Source organism: Nestor notabilis, unplaced genomic scaffold (genome assembly GCF_000696875.1).
Source record: "Nestor notabilis isolate BGI_N333 unplaced genomic scaffold, ASM69687v1 scaffold8005, whole genome shotgun sequence".
Lineage (NCBI taxonomy): Eukaryota > Metazoa > Chordata > Aves > Psittaciformes > Psittacidae > Nestor > Nestor notabilis.
This window is the reverse complement of record NW_009928822.1, coordinates 1-22,448: the sequence shown is the minus strand read 5'-3', so window position 1 is coordinate 22,448 and position 22,448 is coordinate 1. Positions and strand designations below refer to the sequence as shown.

General features: G+C 35.5%; 1 protein-coding gene across 1 annotated transcript in view; it reads right to left on the bottom strand.

Annotated features, from left to right (window-relative positions):
- Positions 1-20,333, bottom strand: part of TBC1D32 (TBC1 domain family, member 32) — a gene marked incomplete at its 3' end in the record, with an annotated part of 46,219 nt that extends 25,886 nt beyond the window's left edge. Inside the window, exons 1-16 of the mRNA XM_010014692.1 lie at positions 20,179-20,333; positions 16,177-16,338; positions 15,097-15,274; positions 14,400-14,471; positions 13,091-13,216; positions 12,116-12,194; positions 11,875-11,975; positions 11,728-11,789; positions 11,144-11,288; positions 10,364-10,423; positions 8,843-8,942; positions 8,417-8,554; positions 6,984-7,076; positions 6,589-6,731; positions 1,976-2,103; positions 671-883 (exon numbers count right to left, since the gene is read on the bottom strand). Of these exons, the coding sequence (XP_010012994.1) occupies positions 671-883; positions 1,976-2,103; positions 6,589-6,731; positions 6,984-7,076; positions 8,417-8,554; positions 8,843-8,942; positions 10,364-10,423; positions 11,144-11,288; positions 11,728-11,789; positions 11,875-11,975; positions 12,116-12,194; positions 13,091-13,216; positions 14,400-14,471; positions 15,097-15,274; positions 16,177-16,338; positions 20,179-20,333 (1,955 nt within the window). The remainder of the gene's footprint in view (positions 1-670; positions 884-1,975; positions 2,104-6,588; positions 6,732-6,983; positions 7,077-8,416; positions 8,555-8,842; positions 8,943-10,363; positions 10,424-11,143; positions 11,289-11,727; positions 11,790-11,874; positions 11,976-12,115; positions 12,195-13,090; positions 13,217-14,399; positions 14,472-15,096; positions 15,275-16,176; positions 16,339-20,178) is intronic.
- Positions 20,334-22,448: the final 2,115 nt, after the last annotated feature.

Here is a 22,448-nt window from a genome sequence, read left to right as displayed (position 1 = left end):
GGAAGCTGGGCAATGGAATGCCCAAGGAAGCTGTGAATGCTCCATCCCTGGTGGTGTTCAAGGCCAGGTTGGACAGAGCCTTTGGCAACATGGTTTAGTACAAGGTGTCCCTGCCCATGGCAGGGGAGTTGGAACTAGATGATCTTAAGGTCCTTTACAACCCTAACTACTCTGTGATTCTATATAGCTAAGCAAGAACTTCTACCCAGCACTTCTCATTATGGTTTCTTGAGAATATTTCAATGGCATCTAAGTCAAACATTTGGAATCTCCCTTTTTTTTCCTCCGCACCTCCCACCAAAATGAACTAGTTTAATCTAAAAATTACTAAGACTGGATCTCAGGAGTTTTTCCTTTCAGAATTTCCCAAACCAAGAGTGAAGATAAGATCTGTGGTGGACACTGGCTATCATGATAGCAAGTGACCTCTAGCAGAAAGACCACTGTTCTTGATATCTTGAGAGTTCTTGGTTTAATCTTAATGCATCAAGTCTCAAACAAAGCTTCTGCTAGGTTCACATAGAGAAGGTGAATTTGAAAAGCAGAACTTCAGTTTTAGAACAATTCCAAGCCTTATCTCACTACTTAAATATAAGCAACCTGAAGCAAAGTACAATTATTGCATAAGCTGAATCTCTTAGGATTTTTTTTCCAATTTTCTGAATCCAAAACAAGATTTACCTTTTTCCAGGCCTCTCCCATAGATTCATGCAAGCCATAAGGAATTAGCATCTGCAGGCCTTCACAAGTTCTGTACATCTGACGACATACAAAAATGAAAGCTCCTTTAACAACTGGCAAAAGCTCGGATCCAGATAAAAGAGAAATGTCGTCATGAAGAAGTTTCTTTGTAAACTGAACAATAACATGAACAGCTGTAGGACTAAAAATAAAATAACACTTTTAAAATGTTGTTTTGTCATCAATAAACCTTGAAACAAATCCCCTGACCAAACTTTGTCCGTTTTTTCTAGGGGGAAAGAAACTATGACCCACTATGTCATAACTTGTAACACCAGTCAGAAGGAAAGAAATGTACAGGAAGTGATTTTACTTTGGCTACAAGTCTACATAAAGTAAAAATGCATCCACTGTCTTCCATCCATCCCACATGGGCATGAACTACACAGGCTGTGTGTTATATAGAAGTCCAGCTGGGAAGAGTAACAAGATAATAATTTTAGCTTCTGTTTAATCAGTGTTAAGGATATCACTGCAAGTCAAAATTTCTCCTTTTTCTTTCTTTTTCATATCTGAGATGTCCTTTTGAAGTCTTCTAGGTTTGCAATGCAAAGGACAACTCTCTCAGAATACTCTCTTTTACTTCCAACCCCCCCTTAAAAACATGAAACTTCTGAGACTCCTCCACTTAGAAGACATACATTCCAAACATTTTCACCACCTGCAACTTAGCTATTTTTAAAGACTAGTCTCAATTTTACTGTCCTGTTTCAAGTTTTAGCATCAGCTAACAATTTACTGCCCATAGCATCACACAGATCTTAAGTTAGGTACAGTGTTACAAATGTCAGCTTCTGATAGAAGATCTGTCTCTACTACATGTATTGAAAAGTGAATGCTATATTGAATCTATTCTTTAATAGATTAGGTTGATTATTAATATTTATTCTAAAGAGAAAGAAACAAAAAAACAGAAAAGAAGCCTTTGGCCTGAGTAGTAGCACTACAAATACAACAGAAATATATTCAGAGAAAGGAAAGCTCTCACATGAATTAGAAAAACAAGAACCATGGAAATCTCCCTTAATAGAAGTATTTCTTTAAATTGTCATTTCACCTGGTTATACACATATCTCCCTAATACACCACTTTCTACTTTACTTGATAATCAGATATTAAACTCCAAACAAAACATATCACATTATAAATAAATGAAAAAAGAGAAAATAAGCCTCATAAGATTAATCTAATGCATTAAGGTACTCACTAATGACATTCATTAAAGCACTCTTACCTATCTTCTTTAGCAGTTTTTTCGTTTTCTCCATGAAGAAGAAAAGAAAGACCATCACCTACAGCAGCAATCCTTGCCAAAATATCAGCTACATCAATTAAAGTGGTTTCAAGACAATTCATATACACCTATATGGAAGAAAAAATAATAATAAAAAGAAGTTTTAAATTAAGTGCTTTTGTGAAAGCTGTTTATTCAAGTCTGGCTTATGTATACAGAACCTGAAGGTCACCTGTCCCATGACTGCTTAACGGCTTAAACAAAGTAAGTAAACAGACTATCACCATCATATAGAAATCTTCATCACAAATGGCAGTAATTGCCACTTTAAATGATTATGGCAGAAGTTCAATGATTGCACAGATATAGAAAACAGACGTTTTGGAACTCCTTCTCTTTTTCCACATGAATGTGGTAAGTCTCTTGACATGCCATCTAGGGGTTTAAGAACAATACCTGAACCAAGGCGAGAAACATGCTAATTCATTTGTTGCTGCATAAGCATTGACAACTTTTTGGCTAGAAATGGAATTCAAATTTCCAAGATCATCTGTGTTCACCTCACTTGAAGGCTGCAGTAGGCTGAAACAGCCATCTGCTTTGGAATCATGAGGAAAATCTTCCCCACTAGAGCAAAGCAAAAGTCTTCTACCAATTTCTTACTCACTTCAGAGCACGGTATAGCCATAACTAGGCTGTAATTAAGCAGCCTGAACGTTTAACACTGAGATTCAGACTGTTTGGTATGGCACCATTACTAATGAATGTACTATCCAAATCAAGGTTAAATTGGCCATTGCTTATTAGTAAGTGAAGTCAGTATGTCCCATACTGGATGCTCCACGAAGAACCTGTCAGAGAGCAGCAAGGGCAGAATACTATACAAGGAACAAGAGGCCAGGGGCTGAGCATGATAGTGATGCAGGCAGAGGCAATGGCTCGCCATCAGATGGGCAGGTAGTCCCACCATTCCCAAGCAAGGTGAGCAGACAAGGTCCAGTGATAGTAATCAGGTTCACCCAACAGTCCAGATCCCCTCCACAGTGATGAGGAAGGTCCAAGGTTAAGCCAGGAAACCAAGTCAGCTCCAGACTGAGTAACTATGGTCAGACACAGCACAGTGATCATCGTACAACTGGATTTATAGTGACAAGGCAGGTCTGAGGTAAAACAAACCAAGAAATCATGTTCTGTGGGTCAAGGTTCAGATTAATGAGATAGTAGGCTTCCTTGCTGCTACAACCTAGTACGGGCAGGGAATGAGGACAAGAACATCATCTTAAAAGCCACTCCTGTGATGAGTCCACACTGAACCTTATTAACAGAGTCATCACTGGGGATATCTCTGCCAAGACTTCCTAGAAGAGCTTTCTAAAACAGTTATCTTGAAGGCTGGACAGCCACAACATTATCAATGCTGGCCCTGAGCCTAGGCTGCCAAGCCCAGATGAGAGGAAGTTAGCGGGGAAGATTTGCCAAGGCCTGACAGCAGACAAGTAGCTGTAGTTCTGCAGGACTTACAGAGTTTCCTAAAGATGCTCACCTAAACTCCATTACTGTCCATGTGCCTCAACTAGATAGTCATGACATACCCAGAGTACACCTTCTCACCCAGGGACTGAGAAACACTCCAAATTCCTGGGATTTATGCATTAATGGACTTAAAAGGAGAAGGATGGTTTTCAAAGTGAGAAGTCCTCATTGGTAGTTTCCCCTTATCAACACCCAGAACTACAGAGTGGAGTCAACAGCGAAATGAACCTTTGGCAACAATGAGCTAGGGAGGATTATTGTTCCCAGTAACACTTGCTAAGTATCTAGTACGTCAGAATAGCGAATTAAATACCACTCTCCTGAAATTGAAGTCCTCTGCTTAAAGCTTTTCTACTCTTCTGTTATTCATGAAGGACAGCTGGACTCACAAGAGAAATTATTTTTTAAATGCTCCTGCTTCTTCTCTTACGCGTAGCTCTACATTTTATATAATGAGCTGAGGAAAACAGTCTTCCTACTTAAATTTTAAAGAATTTATTATTAATGCCAGTGGTCAAAGTAACCTGAGAAAAACAAAATTCTGACTTTGTTTTATAGTTAAAATTTTCAGTGATAGAGGGTTAAAAATCTCCCATACCTTTTATTTTTTTTGGTTACTGGATATCATCGTTCAGGATTCTAAGAAAGTACATACTGTGCTGTCAGTTTCTTCAAGAGTGTTATTTTGCTTTCTTTGTGCAACACCAAAAAAAGCCCCAAAACACCGTACTTTGTTTATTTAAAATGTGAATGCAACGTTCTGCACCAGCTATGCTTCAGCAGCAAGCCGGAGGCTACAGAGCCCAAAAGGTCAATATCGCTGCCCACAAACTGATCCTTCTGACAACTCCTGCTCACAGATGAGTTTCTTCCCCTAACCCCCACAAATACACATTACTCTGCTTAAAAAGCAAGTAAGGCTTGCACTTATCTGAATGAATTCAAAGCTCAAATGTAGAATAACAGCATTGCGTTTGCTCATTAGGCCCATATGCTGATTTAGTGTTACCCACTTCCCAGTCCCAGCTAAAGAAAGATGCGTGCATGGCCACAGCCTTCCTTTTGAGACAGGCATGGTCCAGTATTAGAGTCCAGCATTAGGATTTCTAAGTGTCTAAGAAGTGCCAATGGTTTAGCTGGGGAGCAAAACCAGTTCAAATTCTTGTAAAAGAGGAAGAAGATCACTCTGACTTGGTCTACCTTTTCTAGCTATTGGTTTGCCAGGTGCAATACAAAAAATTTGCACCTTTGTTACAACGGATACGACATATTCCAGATTCATAACACGTAACCAATCTACTACAGCTACTGTGCATTAAGTATTCCTAGACACGACCTATTTTTTATAAACAGACCAGTTACTAAGTCGCAGGAGGGCTTAAAATTTGTTGAGTTCATCTACCTACAAGAGACAGCTGAGCACCACAGAAACAAAAAATGAAAAGGAGAAACTGTTAAATATTAAAATGTTTTCTTTTTTAATTACTAATGTATAATAAAGAATACAATTGCACATTCTTTAGCATACCATATGACCATAGAGACTGCCTGGGGAATTACACAGGCCTCCGTCGCAGCAAATCAATGAGATACTGCCTTTGTACAGTTTTTGACTGTGTCCAAACTATTTGCAGGCTCAGCCTACTCAAGAAAAATTGCACTAAATTTTTGCAAACTACAGTAAAAAGAAGACAACTAAAAGTATTAGTCTTGCAAAAGCGTTATAGATACACTTATAATGAAATGTATAAATAATGCTACTATACTCAGTACAGATAGCCACAGAAGAGCTAAATTATTGACATGATCAAGTTTTTGCAGGACTATTCTTTTAAGCTTCACAAAATCATAGAATGGTTTGGGTTGGAAGGGACCTCAAAGCTCATTTAGTTCCAATCTCCTGTCACAGGAAGGGACACCTTCCAATACACCAGGTTGCCCAAAGTCCCATCCAACCTGGCCTTGAACACTTCCAAGGATGGGGCAGCCACAGCTTCTCTGGGCAACCTGTTCTGGCATCTCACTGCCCTCATAGTAGAGAATTTTTTCCTAATACCTAATCTAAATCTACCCTCTTCCAGTTTAAAGCCATTCTCCCTTGTTCTATCCCTGCATTCCCTTGTAAATACATACTTTAAAATATTTACTTGGAAACTCATTGTTCACACTTTTGAAACAGCACTGGAATATTTCTGTATAGGTAAAAATATGTCCAGGAATTAATATGAAGAGTCTTTTCTGAAAAATAAACAAACTGTACTGAAAAAATAACTACAAGGATACTGACAAAATTAAACTTCAAGAACCTAGCTGAGGTATATTTTAATTGGGGACCCAGACTTGTTGCAAGTATGAGTCTCAGGATGTAAATTCAGAACTTCTCAGCATTCATTTCTCTCAAAGTCTCTTTATGTAGAAGGCTCAGGCTCCTCCATGGGCATTTCAGACCTCTTTCTTGAGACTTACAGTTACCTAGATCAATTAAATCATCTCACTCAAAACAAAAATAATAGGACAATCTGAAACTATAACTTGACTTCCAAATACCTAAAGGTGCATAATGTTTCACAACATTTTTACAATTCTTAGAGAAATGTTTTAGAAAAAGGCAACAAAAAAGAAATCTTGCTTTTACCAATTCAAAAAATACTATTTTTCCATGAAGAATTACATATTTTACACATACTATTATTGAGAATACTTTGCTTCAAGCTGCCATCTGAATTAAAAAGGAATAAATGTATGCTGCCTTTTAAATAGCAGAGTAAATAAGCACCCAAGAAATATCCAAAAGACTTCAGAAGGAAAAAATAAAAAATAAAAAAATAAGCTATGTGATTTTCCTGAGGGAACAGTCTTACCACAGCAGAATTTTTGCTACTATTCACATAATTTCAAGAAAGCCAAGTTTGTCAGACCATTCACAACGACAGCCTTTGTTATTTAAGGCATACTATAACAGCTAATGCAGAAAATACTATAGAAGTCACCATTTGACTAAATAAATCTTATACATAGAAAACACAGAAAAAATGTAATATTCTACAGATTTAGAAATTATTTGTAAGATTACTACAAACCTGTGTGCCACTCAGTAAACTTTGAACAGGATGAAGCAGGGCATCTATCACTGCATCTGTATATAAACATTCAGCAGCACATCCTGTCTGATCACAAAAAACTTGCAGAATCTCCATAACAAGACTTGCTGCAGAATAATTGTCTGGTGAACACAAGAAGTATTTATTTATTATTTTAACTTACACAAACATATCTATATGGCTCATATACATGCTTTTGAATTATAATTTCACTAAGTACAGATTTAACACTGAGAGCAGAAAGAAAGGTAAGGGAGGAAGGAAAAAGAAAAATCTGTACAAATAACAGACCCAAATTAAAAACTGCACAAGAAGTTACCAGGTGCCTCATTAAAATTATATGTATCAGCATATATTAAAACCCAAGCATTTACCTGTATGCGCTGCCAAAGCTGTCTTTGGGTAACTTGGAGAGTAATAAATAAGCTCAGTAAATAACACCAAGAGATCAGTTATGGATACACGATCTATTAAAGAAAAAAAATGGAAGTACTTTGCAAATTAATGTGCAACTTTAATTTCAGAAATAAAATGGATTTTATAAATATATGGTAAACAATGATTTGCTGTATTGAGGAAATCAACATATGTACAACTGGTAAAGCAAAGGACATGCATATCCCTGGGATTCTACCAAGCTATTTCACGATCAATTTAGAAGCCTTGATATTGCTCCCAATTTAGCCAATTGCAATTTTACCAAATCTTCCATTAAAAAAAAAAAAAAAAAAGCAGCAAACATTTGAGAATACTGAATATACACAGCTGTAGGACAAAGCACTACCTTGCTATTAGATTAAGTGAGCAACTGGAAAAGAGACAAACTGTCATACAACTTCTCCTCAGGTTTGAAACAAAAACAACATGTAGCTAAATGCAGGTTGGGAACTATTGCTCCAAGTTTCCAAGTTTAATGTAATTACTAGACAATTTGTGAGGAAAGAGTTGCTATCTGTGAAGCTGAGAAGGACATCTTTAAGAAGATTGTGAGATTGTCACTTTTGTAGGGGAGAGAAAAAAAAAAAAGCATTACCAATGGATCATTGCTTGAATGGTGTGATAGAGAGAAATGACAAAAGCACTGTATTAGTATATGTTTTTTCCTCACAACTGCTCTGTTGGATCTATTAAGTTCTGATCCTCAAACCAGAGGGAAAAAATACCTTCAAAAGTCTCAGAATTAGTATACAGTAATGTTTTGAATTCTACAGTGAATTAATAGAAATATTAATGTAATGGAACACTACAATCCTCACACACTTATATTTTCCAACCCTGCACAATGCAGATCTCTGAGTGTCTAAGGGCTTTTCTATCTCATATCTTCTATCTTTATTAAACATCTGTTCCACAGGTACCACCTTTTTCTCTACCATTGTTTTGCCTTTATTAACAGGTTAAGGTCAGAGCAATTGTTTTCAATGTGCAATTAACTTGAAATACTGATTTTCACACCTGAAAAACAGTTTTGGTTCCTGGATAGGTCTCTCTTCCAATTATATCAATAATTTGACAGAAGTTATTACTCATACCTAGAAAGACTGAATCACATACTAATCCAACTCTCCTTCAACACGAAATTAACATATTAAACATTAGGACAAGGAGCAATCTATTCAACCACATCCATCAAAGAAACTGTGATGATACTCAAAGTTACCAATACCATCTTTTAAGAAAGATTTCCAGGCACAGAATTATTGAACAGAGTATTGTCCTATAACGTCCACAATGTTTCAGTGGAAACATATCAAGTTTGGATAAAGTGTTTCTCGACAAGTCGCATTTTCCTCAGCCCTCCCCTTACCTTTTTTATTTTTCAGCTGTACTGGAAAGAGGTTTTGGCCTTGCTTATAGATCAACAGTCTTCCTAAAAGACACAGTGAATGAACAAAATAGACATACTGCAATTCTTGTCCAGTGTAAGAAAAGCTCTGCTCTTCACCTTTAACAATAAAAACAAAAATTAGAACTTGACTCCTTTAGTTTACTTCACAGCACCTACCTATTACCTGCAACATACATGGATCATTTTGTACATAAAGACAGACAGACAATTTAAGTAACTGCTGTTACTTGATCACTGCTATTAGTGTTCTCTCAGAAGACAGACATACAATATTTCAGGAAGAAAAAGAACAGACAGAACACCTTCCTATTGAGGTAGCATACTCAAAGACCTAGAGAATGTGGATGAACATGCATACAATGCAAGCCATGCAAAGATACTCACTACGGTGCTGCTGGGAGAAGTCATGGGCACTGGAATTTTTATTAACTCCTGTCTTGCAAGATTCAAAATAATCAAGGCATTGCTGGACAGCTGCATTAATCTGTGAAAAATAGCACAAAATAATAAAATACCTGATATATTACAGTAACATCATTTCTCTTGTATCCAGTACTGTCCTTTAACACAAGAACCTGAACACCCACTTCATGGCAAGTATCTCATGTTTCAGTGCTTTGGAAAGGTTAACCAACAGGAGGCAAAATTTTACAAGGATTAAAACACATTACAATTATTATTACGTCATCACCCTAACAGCTCTATGAGCATTAAGACAGTCTCTTAAAAAAAGAGTACAGAAAACAATGGAAGTATTTTGAGAAGTTGATGGCAATCTCTAATTGCCATATTGTCATCACTGTGGAAGATTTTTATTATCAACACATGAAAAACTTTGTCTTGAACACACTTACTAAACTGTAGGCTTGGTTGTTGGGTGCTGCCAGTGCTATTACTGTTCTTTACAGGAGTGTTGTATCATTATCATAGCATTATCATGTAATCAATGTGTATAAAAGTGTAAAAATTATCAGCATGGATGTAGAAAGGAATCATATCAAGAAAAAACTATATTTTTGATTAATTACAGTTTGGAGCTGCTAAGACTTATTCACAATTGTAAGTAAAACATACAGACATACATAATAAAAAAAATAACTGTATGTTTACTCCCTACCCTGCTCATGGACTTCCTATTATAAACTTTGTTGCAATGAACATGCTTTATTCTATGCTCTGTTCCATGCATACAGATAAAGAAGACAGACAGCTATTATAGTTGTCTGTATCCTTGTCTCCAGTCTTAAGGTTTCATCAGTCAGATATATTATTACATTGTATTTTATTTGTACTAGAAGATTTTACAAAACATTGCCAAATTCCTGTCTATATGAATAGATTTCACATCTGTATTGGTCTTACTGAAAAGAATGAAAGTTCCATCCCATTGAAGAGATTTGTCCATACAGAATACATGATAGGGTTAACATCTCCATTACTAAAGATGTTTTCTGAGTTTATCTTTGAATCCTTAATGCTTTGTATTACAACTTTAAGAACACAATGGTGGATTTTTGGTTTATTTCCACAAAAAAAAACAAATTCAGCATAGAGGTTTCATTATGCTTTTTCATGCACTATTTGCTACTTTATGCATTGTCAGAAATAATTCTAAATATGAATGTAACATCAGGAATTAAGAAACAATAATCCTAATTAAACACCTGCTACAAAACATCCAAATTTCCCTTTACTCAGAGCTGGTCACATTCCCTTCTTTGCATTTAACAATAAGTCATTTAAGCAAACAGAAATTAAAAATAATTTTTAAAAACCCAAAAGGCTTACCTAGCTAAACAACCTGGAATAGCTCTGACAAATGGGAAAAAAGGAAAACACATGTTCAAACCACAATGTGCAAAGCAGGAACAAGCTCCAAATAAATTTACCTTGGGAAATACTCACCAAAGATTTGTATTTCTTTTCCAAAAGCCTAAGTACCACTGCTCTGCTGTAATACGCATGCTAAAATGACAAAGACAACCTAATGTCAACTTCAAACATGTAAGTTTTATTTTTTTAATTAAAAAAATATCTCCTCTTCTGTTCCATTAGGGATCCTGTGCACAGTACATATTCAGTGTACTGAACTCCAGCTTGCGTAAATCAAATTATACTCAACTGAGTCTTTTGTTTGCAGTACATTTAAGATGACCAAAACAAGTCATTAGAAAAATATGTAGCAGAACATGCAGTAAACAATAACCACATTGAAATGTTAGACTACATGCTTTGGCATAGCCATGTAAATCCTAAACTGTAAATTTACACACGGTAGGCTGGAAAACGCTCTAAAGTCCTCTGGAGTTCAGCAAGTTGTGTGTGGCATATCACATATGTAACTGTACTTCCATGCTCATCACTTCTTCCAGGAAAATATTTATATCTTTTGATGGCTGTCAGTCAGTTATGACAAAAGGGACCGAAGTCGCAAAGCGCAGTAAATTCTCAGAAGTCTTATGAAAACTAGTAACCGAATAGAAATGGAGGGAGACAGTAGTGTTAAAGAGAAAAGGACATATATGCCTGAAAAAAACCCCAGACTTCCTTAATTACAGTGCTCATTATAGGTTGTTATCAGGACACAATGGGTCTGTGATAATAACAGTCATAAATCAAACTTTTCAAAATACATGTCAGACATGAACAAGTCATGGGTTGTTGGCTTGGAGTTTTTTTGCTTACCGTCCACTTTTTAAACCATACTGCTTTGATATCTAGCAAAGCCAAGAAGTAGACTGGACTCAAAAAATCTGGAGAGGCAGGATGATTAGGCTCGTGGTTTACTGACAAAAGTGAGAAAGTACTCTCTACTACTTCTTCCATGTACCTTATGACACAAATAGATAAAAATGAAGAGAAATCAAAAATTACATAAATCTTTCCACCAGTAATACTCAGGGAAAAAATTTCCTGTAAAACCTTGTTGTTCAGATAAATCAACATTATCTTTAACTTGATACTGCAAGAATATTCATTCTTTGTACTACCATGAATAAAACTAACATACTCATATATTCTCCTAAATTATTACAAGTTTTGTAAATACCAAGTACTACAACTTCTTACTTCATAAAACATCCAATTTATTTTTGTTAAAAAAACACTTGGAACGCTTCAAAAGCTAAATAAGCAGCTTAGTATGACCCATGACTACTCCTATACAACTTCCCCTGACCAGTCGTTATGCAGCTTGTAATCTTTGCTAAAATTATATGTCAAAAGTCATTAAATTAAGAAACAATGACAGGTTTCTTCAGGCAATATACTTTTCGGGATGCCGAATCCAAGACGACGGAGCTTCCTTTTGGTACTCATTTAAAAGGCGGACCTGAAATGTAATTATTAAAGTTTAAAAAGAAATAATGCATGATGTTTTAGTAATGACAAAAAAGGTACAGAGAGTTTATTTATACCTTTTTAAGTAAACGATCTATATCTGTGTTAGATACATCCAGACCAGCTGAAACACAAAGAGAATATTCTCCAGAAAGAAAGTACAACTCCAAATGTCTTGCTAAAAAACAAGATAAAAAAAAAACAACTCCATGAAACTAGTGACAAAACAGACTACATTGTACAGCTTAAACTGTACTTAACTGATTTTTCAGGAAGTAAATGACTCGTCAAGTCTTAAATGTAATTAAATGTACATACCTAAACTTGTATAGACATCTCTTGTCATATTAAATGGAGAAGAAGAAAAGGCTTTTGCATAGAACCTAAGAATTTTCTCCTAAGGGAGAAAAAGCAAGCAATGTATGAAATAGTCGTGTAACTGCATATTATTATTGCACAATAATCAATATGTAGTGGCATTATTCTTAACATATACTGCTCTGATATCCACAGATGTTAAGCATAGTTTATAAAAATACATAGTTTCAGACCACAGAAACCTTCAGTCTAAACGAAATTTTATTTGAATACTTTTAACTGACAGCACCAAAGTCTCACTGCTATACAAATAAGCAGATCAGGGTATATTACTGTACTTTTCCATTAGCATTAATGTTTTTATGTTATTAAACATACCAGTGACTTGTAACTAGCACTGTTTTAAAAGAAACTGTAGACTTTCTACGATGACAGACAAGTACATGACAGCAGCTGAGGCAACTTTCCTATGTATTTGGTAATCACTTTAAAATTCAAAGAAAAAGAAAAAAAATAAGACTTAATTGGCATTATATATAATCTAAAAGCAGTTTAAGTAGCTGCTATGTTTTTCCTCATAAGGGCCTGTGTAATGTTACTATGTATCATTTTCACCACGGAGCATATACCTGACTTAAATAGGAAATACTAACATGACATATTTTACATAAGAATTCTGTCAACTTTTATTTTTACATATCTGCTAGAAGATATAAAAACCTCTTAATTCCCATTAAAAGATAGGCAAATAAGTACTCCAGTCTCTAAAAATTCTATTGAAATCCTGTTGTAATTCTTTAAATCAAGACCTATGGAAATCATAATTTTACTTCAAAAAGAGTCTGTGAGACATAAATAACAAAATGTCTTGGGACACTGCTAGACTACTCATAACACATATTTAACTCTCAGTTCTCTTCAGCACTCTTCGCTGTGGCTACATATCTGATAACTAAATACAGAACATTAGCTTACACTGAATGCAGCATCAGGATCTGATAGAGACATCGTTAGATGCTTACGCAGATTTGGCCAAGTCTCAGAGTTCAATATATCAGAGGGAGGGGCAAAGCACAGTGTCTGCAATGCTTCTTGGCGAACCTGAAGTAGCCAGAAATGTAAACACCACAAATCCATTTAAAGCAACCTCTCAAATATGTAATTTACAATATAAGTTGGAGGAAGGAAGGACCCAGCTGTACAACAGATAAGGAATTCCAGAATAGTTATCTTCTGATATATTTTTATGGTAACTTAGACAAAACACTACATCACTGAGATAACGTTAAAAAAAAAAAAATAAACATGTATTTGAAAAAGTAAAACCATTTTATATAAGTTTTCAATACCGAATGCAAAGATTATGTTCTACTTTCTGTTTGTACTCAGATACGTTTTTACCAGGGAATATAGAAAACTATAGTCAAATAGCACAAAGGTGCCCAGAAGCTCTCTAAAATGTCAGTAAATTGGAAACAGACTTATTAGACAACGTTTTACTGCTGAATTTCATCAGCATTATAATCTAAATAATTTCAAATAAGTTTTTTTTTTTTTGTTCTGTTCGTATACAACTGTAATCTCTAGTAATTCATTTCATATTACTGAAACAAACTGGAAATTTTAACAATATTTAATAGCATCAGACTTTCTACATGGTTTTCTAACAAAACTTGGATCACGATGTTCATACTGGTCCCAACCTACCATGTATTTTTCAACTGGCAGACAATCCCAAACAAATCTTACTGAAACAGCATTCTCAAAATGATGCTTCTAAAAGCTTTAAAAATATCAGCAGCTGGTACTGATTGGTGGTTAGAGACCCAAATTAGTACTGCTACTGACAGGAAGGCAACCCTAACTTGGACTTTATATTCCCTCTGGCAGTAGCTTGTTAGCAAACCAGCAGGAGGTAACACAAAGGACAACATGAAAGTTACCAAGGACAAGGGACACATATACAGGAAAATAAGCTTCAATAACTTTATCCCACACAGAACAACTTTTTCCAAACTATAAATGCCCATGTACAGGCACATAAACTCCAGACAAAACAAAACAGATACTTGCTACAACACTAGTTTTTGAAGCAGATGGTTATGAACAATGAAATACTGCACTGCAGAGCAGTTGCTGCTGCACTGAAGCCAAGATAACATAAACCAACAAAGACAAGATTCCACTTAGGTACATATGAACTCTTATGTACATACAGCCTGTTTTGCAATATGCCATAAATATTCATTTATTATTAACAATTTATTTCGTCTTTTGAACTTACTTCCATAGGCTGAATAGGGTCAAGCCTTTCTACAAGCAGCTGCAATTGTTCTTGACTCATGAACGTGTAACTCTGTAATATGTATTATAGAATGATCATTAGGATATTTTATTAAACTGAACAGCAGAAGATTAAAATCATCAGTCTTTCTGATATCTAATTTAATAATTAGGACTTCAACATTTGTATTAATTTAACATTAAAATCAACATTCTAAATGTCTTCTGCCATTTGCCCAAAGTTAAATTTACAGCAACAAAATTACTGTTATATACTGTGCTTTGCTTTACTTAAAAGTTTTCTATATCTTCATAAAATCCCTTATAATAATTCATTCAGGAAGATAGAATAGCACAGTACTCTGGAAATTAATTGCAGAAGTAAAATCACAAAAATTTAGATGACGTATTGCTTTTACCATTATTTTATCTTTTTATCTATAGTACTTGCAGAGGTACTTTAGAGCCTATGGGCATCATATTAATCTCATCTAGCATATGCTATCTAAAGGTTAGACAGCTAGTATAAACTTAGTATTTCAGTGTGAGAGAAAGGTAATTAATCCATCTTGGGATATATCAAAGATAACTAAGATGAATCCTTTTCTACAGCTGCTCTCAATCTTCACTGACAGAAACTGAACAATTTTGCAGTACCGTGCTTATTTCGTAACAGAGAGAAAGAAAACACATTGTACTTGGTTGAATGAGGAGTCACTGTCGGAACAGTTGTCTGTGTAATAGCCACTCCGACGTTCTTTCTTTGTCTTACTATCCAGCTCCTTATTATGCATCTGATCTTCTTCAAACTTATTAATCAAAGATTCTACCACAACCATCATGACATTCTTCAAGGCATGCATCATTTCTCTGTATCTTCAAAGTAAAAATTATTTTAATATTAAAGAGCATAAGAATCTCCAATAAAAAAAATTCTCTAAATCATGAATAACTGAATATGTCGTAATATTACTTAGACCTAAACTCACTGAATTTACAGAAATGAATGAAATACAAATGCAAATCCAAAATGAGCAACAAAAGATGTATGTACCTTAAATGTTTAAGATAACCATATTTTTGAAGTTTTAGGTACTTCCTAGAAATAACAGCTGTATATACTAAAATCCATTTTATAAGCACTACGGACCACTGCTTTAAAGAATCACAGCAATTATCTGCCTATGCAAATCCAAAATACACAGTATGAAAATTCAGTAAGATTGCTACCAGCCTCTCTATTCCAAAGAAAAGTTATTTTAATATCCATGTGAAGGTGAATAAAATTAGTAGGGAAGAGATGACCGAGAAAAGAATTTAACTGGTAATCACAGAGGTCTTTTCTATTTATGGCTTCTTTACTAAATACAGTGTTCAAAACCAACTAATCTGGACTATAGACCACTGTGGCAATATATGGTTTTGCACATCTACTTATTTCTGGCCATCTGACAGCCTGAGTCAAAAAATCTTGGATAGTTACAGGCAGTTGGTCTGCATACCACTTCTACATTAGGCAGACAGCAATGCAGAAGCACCTTCAGTTCACAGTAAGTTCAACAAGTTTAGTTCATAGTTCATAATTTCAATTCCAGAGTGAGATAAAGCACGACAAACTGCAGTGTAGGGTGGGAATATCTGAATTGCTTAGCACCGATTTTTGAAAGCGAAGAATCACTTTCGTTACCCACTGCTTCAGAATTTACAAGTTCTGGCAAGGAGAATGGAAGACACAGGCCAAGAAGAAATAAAAATGTGAATTTTGTGTACATACTCACTCTTTTGATTCACGGGTCTTCTTAGCAACATGTTGGACAAGCGTGTCATAGCCAGATACTTCACCCTGACTTTGAGCAGAAATATATTTTTCTGTTTCTTCTTCAATCACAGATCCCACAGTGTTATTTATATATTTCCTAAGGTATTTCACAAACTCATAGCTGCAACAAATATACAATAATAAAATGTAATAGATTTCCTAAAGCTCACCATCAAACATTTTCAATATTACATTTGCCATCTTCTATCCCAGCCGACCTGTCACTTTAAGGTGAGGTTTTACGACTTGCAGAGAATCAACAGTGTAAAAAACATGGTAAAGTTTGATTTTCTTCAATATGGTCATTATCAGCAAATTCCAGGAAGAAACAACCATACAATGGCTTGGGTTGGAAGGGACCTTAAAGAACATCTAGTTCCAAACCCCCTTCCATGATCCAACAGATCAAGTTGCCCAAAGCCCCATCCAATCTGGCCTTGAACACTTCCAAAGATGGGGCAGCCACAGCTTCTCTGGGCAACCTCTTCTAGTGTCTCATTACCCTCACAGTAAAGAAATTCTCCCTAATATGCAATTTAAATATATAATACAAAATAGTTTCTAATTTCATTTTGCGCTTCTTTTAAATGTAAAAGTCTACTCAGTCAACAGGTTAAGGTTTTGTAGACAAAAATCATAGAATATCAAAAAATCTGAAGTTTAAAATTCCACAAGAACCTTACTTGGGGCATCCTGAATATTACACTGTCTTACGGTATATCCATCTAGTATTATTATTTATGCCATTATATATGAAAACTAACGCAGAAAACACTATTTATAAATTCTAGCATACAAGTATGCTAGAAGACTTTCTGAAAGGCTTATGAAAGTCAGTGTGTCCTGACAGTATGCAGAAGAGCATGCTCAAACTGACAAACTAGCTGTCTGTGATTACACGTATGTCTCAAACATATAGAAATTGGCACTTAACACTTTTATTATTAGATACTCACAGAATCTAGTTTAAATAAAAGGATAATTAGACAGGGGTTTCAAAAGAATCTCACTGGGTTCCGTGACTCTGTATTAGCTACAGAAATAGCTAAAAAGTATTGCTCAGAATGTATTAATTTTTTTTATGTCTTCCAATTTGTATAAAGGACAAGACAAACAGAAACACACACAAAAAAGTAATCATACATAAACAGTAGACGCATCATTGTATTTTCATTACATTAAATGCAGATGTGCAACTATTTTGTGTTTATTTGGATAAACACAGAATGAGAAAAATTCAAATAAAACAGTCAGTTCATCACATAGGTACAGAGTCCAAAGCTATAAAATGCAAATATAAGTAAAAACAACTGTTAAAACAGGCAGCAGCTTTTGCCTTTCTTGTGTGTTATGTTTATATATACATATATAAAAACAAACTACATTCAAGATACATATAAAAAATAAGCACAGAGTATTGTCTTGTATTGTGATACATAAGTTCCTCAGTGGATTGCCTACCTGAAGTTCCATCAGATATAACAGTCCCATCTCCCCCTTATTTCCATTCCTACATCACTTTTGTCCCTAATGAAAGTAATAGAAACACATCTCAAGAAAGATGCAAATGTTTAATTCCACTTGTCTTCAAGGCTGCCTTTTTAATTCTGCAATAATGAAACTGTACAACTCTCCACTGAACAAAAGCTTTCATAGAAGTTTCTCCCATTTGTTTTACGACAGTAACATTTTCAGGGTATACATTTTCTGCAGTGACTGCTTTGCCCCGACATACGCAGCAATTGCATCATTACTCATGCCCCTAAATTTATGTCTGCTTGATGTCCTAGCCTTCTGCATCATTCTTCCCCTTAAAAATGTTTTGTACCAAGTAAGTGTTTCGGCAATTACAGAACTAATTCTTCACATGTAGAATCAAGTCAGACTGATCTGGTAGGGGTTACAAAGGAAGCACCAGAGAGGCAGGAAGAGAAAGCAAACAAACAAACAAACAAAAACCAAGCAACAAACCCAAAACTAACTGTAGGACTTTAATTTAATGAAAAAATATAACAGAAAACTTGCTACTTATATAGTTAAAAATACTGATTTCTATTACTGAACGAATTTTTAATTTGATTCAATTTTTCTTTTTATTAGCTTTCTGCAGATCTCATGTTTCTGTCTTTTCTACATCATAGTGGGAACAAAGGATAAAGAAGGGCAGGCCTCAGAATCTGATAGAATTTCTGAGGCAAAATATCCATGAAGCAAAAAGAGTGCTCACCAAAATATTGAGCTGAAATAGAATACGGGACGATCCTGAAGCACACACTACTAATAAAGGCACTTGCAGTCTAGATGGATGGGCTAAGGGTCAAAGAGAAAGTTTCTTAATGGTCTCACTAATAAATCATCACATGATCTCTTTGATCTTTGATACTGCCATGGGTCATGAACAAGACTAGAATCCTTCCAGAAAGATATTCCAGCAGCTGAGAATAATGCTCACATTCTGCATGTAAAGCATCACTCAAGTTTTCCACTGAATGAAAGTTAAAAACTTTTCTCATGAAAACAAAGTATCCTTAGGATGACCAAGTTCTTAACATACCAGAAAGAGTATTGGATGCCATGGTTTCACTGTTCTAAAGTGGAAAGCTATGTATGCATTGTTTTCACCAGTTGTGGCCTTTACTCCCTCATCCTGGGTATTATTCTAGCAAGTCCTCAGAAAAAAACTGAGAGAAGTAATTTCACAGGGCTTTTTGTTGTTCAGACTTTTTTATTGTATATATCCTCCTTTAAATTGTTGTGGTTTGGGGTTTTTTTTCTTTCTAAATTACATGCAATTTTCAGCTTGGTATGCTTATAATCAACTTTTTTACTCTGATGCTTGTCACCTGGTAACCTGCTGCTTAAAATTTGCAAGACTGCCAACAAAGTCTTAGCTGATAAAATTTGTAATAGAAATTAAAACTGAGCTAAAATATATTTTAAAGCAGTTAGCATCTTCAGAAGATACAAGAGCATAAAAGTTTCAAAATTATGGTGAAATTTTAGATATATAAGCTCTATTTCACTTACTTTCACCTAACTTCTATCACTGACAAAGTAATGCTAAAACTAGACAAATTTAAGAGAATATAGATAGTGCCACTTTGGAGGGGGAGTGGGGGGGTGGGAAACAACTGGCAGGGAACTGGCTTTCTCAGAAGTCAGTTCACAGAACTCTGGTGTTCATTAAAATGTCTTCAAGGTCATTCTGGCTTGATATTCTCTTGGCTAGTCATAAATACATTCTAAAAATCTCCCATATGTAAACAAATAAACAAGTTAGAATACCATGGAAAGGAAAGAGAAGCATGGGCTCCAGAAATCTAGACTGTATGTAAGTGAGGTCACATTGTCAAGTCTGATTTAACACGAGTGCGATGGGGATACGTTTCTGCCTTATTCAAAACATAAATTAAAGAACAACTACCTGATAACATATACAAGGGTTCAGTAATATAAGTCAGACAGAACAATCCATTATGGAAGTAGTCTACTGAAAATTTACCTTGGGGGGGGCGGGGGGGTGCGAGGGGAAATAAAAAAAGATAAACATTTTGTCTAGTAGATGTCAAAAATACTGCCTGACAGCCCTAAGTGAAGATTTCTTCTAGCTTCTGTTCATGTCTGCATTTAGTACATTACATGCAGACATGCAGAATGGGCTAAGTCAGGCAGTTTTGCAAGTTCCTCTCACAAACAGCTGATCAATTACGATTACATTAAAAATATACTACCAAGAGTGAAAAAATAAGGCAAAACAAAAACAAACAAACAAAACTGACAAAATTAATTTTATTCTCTAATTTAGCATCTTTTGAGAGCAGGTTAGTGACAGGAATGTCTATATATAAAAATACATACACATTCACACAGCAATATAAATTGTAAACATTTTCTAGGAATAATATAATTCAACACATTTCACATCCCTTCAAAATATTAAAAATAGCAAAAAGAGTTTTACTTGTGAAAATTCTCATCTGTTTCCTCCAAGTGCAAGAGAATCTCTTCTGCACACTCTACTGATGGGGCTCCAGTGATTTTTTCCTTCACACTCTGTAGCAACTGTCTAAGCATAGACTGTAACTGAGCTTCATCTTCACTTGTAAAGCGAGACATCTGTATAAAGCAAATATAAGAATAACAAGCTTTCATAGCTTCCTCCCATCATGATTCTAAGAAAAGCATAAATCCCTTAAATTGCCACTTTTTTCCTGCTATCAATAACCTGCTATTCTATCAAAAGACACAATTGCAGACAGAAAATATTTGATAAAGCTTATCTTCAGACTAACTGGAAACAAAATAATCAAATCAGTTTTCATAAACCTTAGTACAATATTCTTAAATGAGATACTGCATTAAAAAAACCTGATTATTCCTGTTTGTAGTTGCTTAAGGAGCTGCCCATCAAACAGGCACAAGATTACACCATAATTTAAAAGAAAAAAGGGTTTTTACAGATGTAATGATGGTAAGAAACCTCTACACGTCTCTCAGCTGCTTCTCATCTATTGTTACTACCCAGTTCTGACTTCTGAATCCTTCTACTCAGAGCTGCAGCCCATGACTGAAGATGCTGGCAGCTTTTGCAAGGGCCAGGTGGAACTATCAGAACTGTTAATTTCTCTGCAGTGACCCACTGCAGTGACCCGACTGCAGAGTCCTGTCAGTTTAACCCTACAGCTACTGGGAAAAACTGGGAGAAGCAGAAGCAGTGAGAAACTAGAAGCATCTGTCAAGTTCAGAAGACTATCAGCTTAATTTTCAAAGGTTGACACACACACGCCTCACCCCCCCCCCAAAAAAAAAAACCAACCACAGACCCAAAGATCCATTTCTATCATGGATTAATTAACTTAAACTCATGGCTTAAACTTCTTTATATGCCAGTGAATACTTTCAACCCCCAGTGGCAGTTGTAGCTTATATATTTCTAGTCTATTTGAGGAAGACTGATTTAGAGACTTCTGACTTATTAAAAAAAAAAAGTCAAAAACTCTGTGAATAAACAACATGCACACTTGGAAGAGGCAATATAATAAATCGCTTCATCAGACTTAAACACTATTAACTAAGAAAACAATCAAGGCCATATAGCACCAGCTGGAGGAATTACCCCTTTACGAAAGGTAACTTCTTTGTAAGAAATCGCAGAATTACTGAACATTTTACTTTGATCAAACATAGTTCAACATTAACTCAATCATCTTACCAGAAATTGCATTAATTAAAAAAAAAAAAAAAACACCACAAAACCCCACACATAAATCCCTTGTAATAATCTTAAGTCCCTGATTTGCAGTCCTCTTTTAGAGTTTCAAGATATTTAATTAAAGTCAATGCATTTTTAGGTCTACATAAACCAGTCTCATAAGTCTACTTTGACCTTAACACTGGATAATATCCTAACCCCCTTCAAAAACTTCACTTTGTATTTTGGTATAAATAGGCATTTTTAAAAGCACGAGTATCTGGATACTAGTTGGCAATCAGTGCAAAGCCCCACTCAAATTGTTCATAAAGACAAATCATGAGCATATTGCAGTTTCACCTCCAGACTCTTTTGAAAAAACTTATTTGACTTCCGTAATCATCAGAGATACTTACCCTAAAATTAATTTGTAAAGGTTTGTGATATGTTGTGTTTGGGGTTTTTGGCCATGTTTTTTCCCCACAGGCGTATCTCACATTCAGTTTCCAGGCAAAATTTAAATTAACGTTTTCTCCCTAAAAAAACTTGCCCCAAGCCCAGTTTGTGTTGTCTTTCCAAGTTCAATTTCATTTTCCCATCATCCCACAACTACAAAACCTGCCCCAAAAATCCATGGGATAATTCAGGAGCGGCTGGTTGTGGGCACCATTTATCTTTACACAAGCTTCTGATTGAGCAAAACTTTGAACAAATGAAAATAGTAATTTTAGCAACAAACCCATGACAGCAGTCAAGAGACATAGAAATAGTGCGAAAATTCCTACCCCCTCTTGATTTTTATCGTCATTCTACTGCGCATCAGGTTTTGGCAATAACCAGATTTCTACCAACTCACGTACGAGACCAGCTTGTCTTTGTTAAGTGTTAGGAGAAGAAGCTAAACCTGACGAGGACCTTCTCTCGCGCTACCTCCAAAATCGCAGGGGAGCTTTGCCAGGGCGCCTTGAACGCGCTCACCCCGGGCGCCGCATTAGCACCGCGGCTGCCGCCAACTCTCTGAGGCGCGCCCCGTCCGGCCC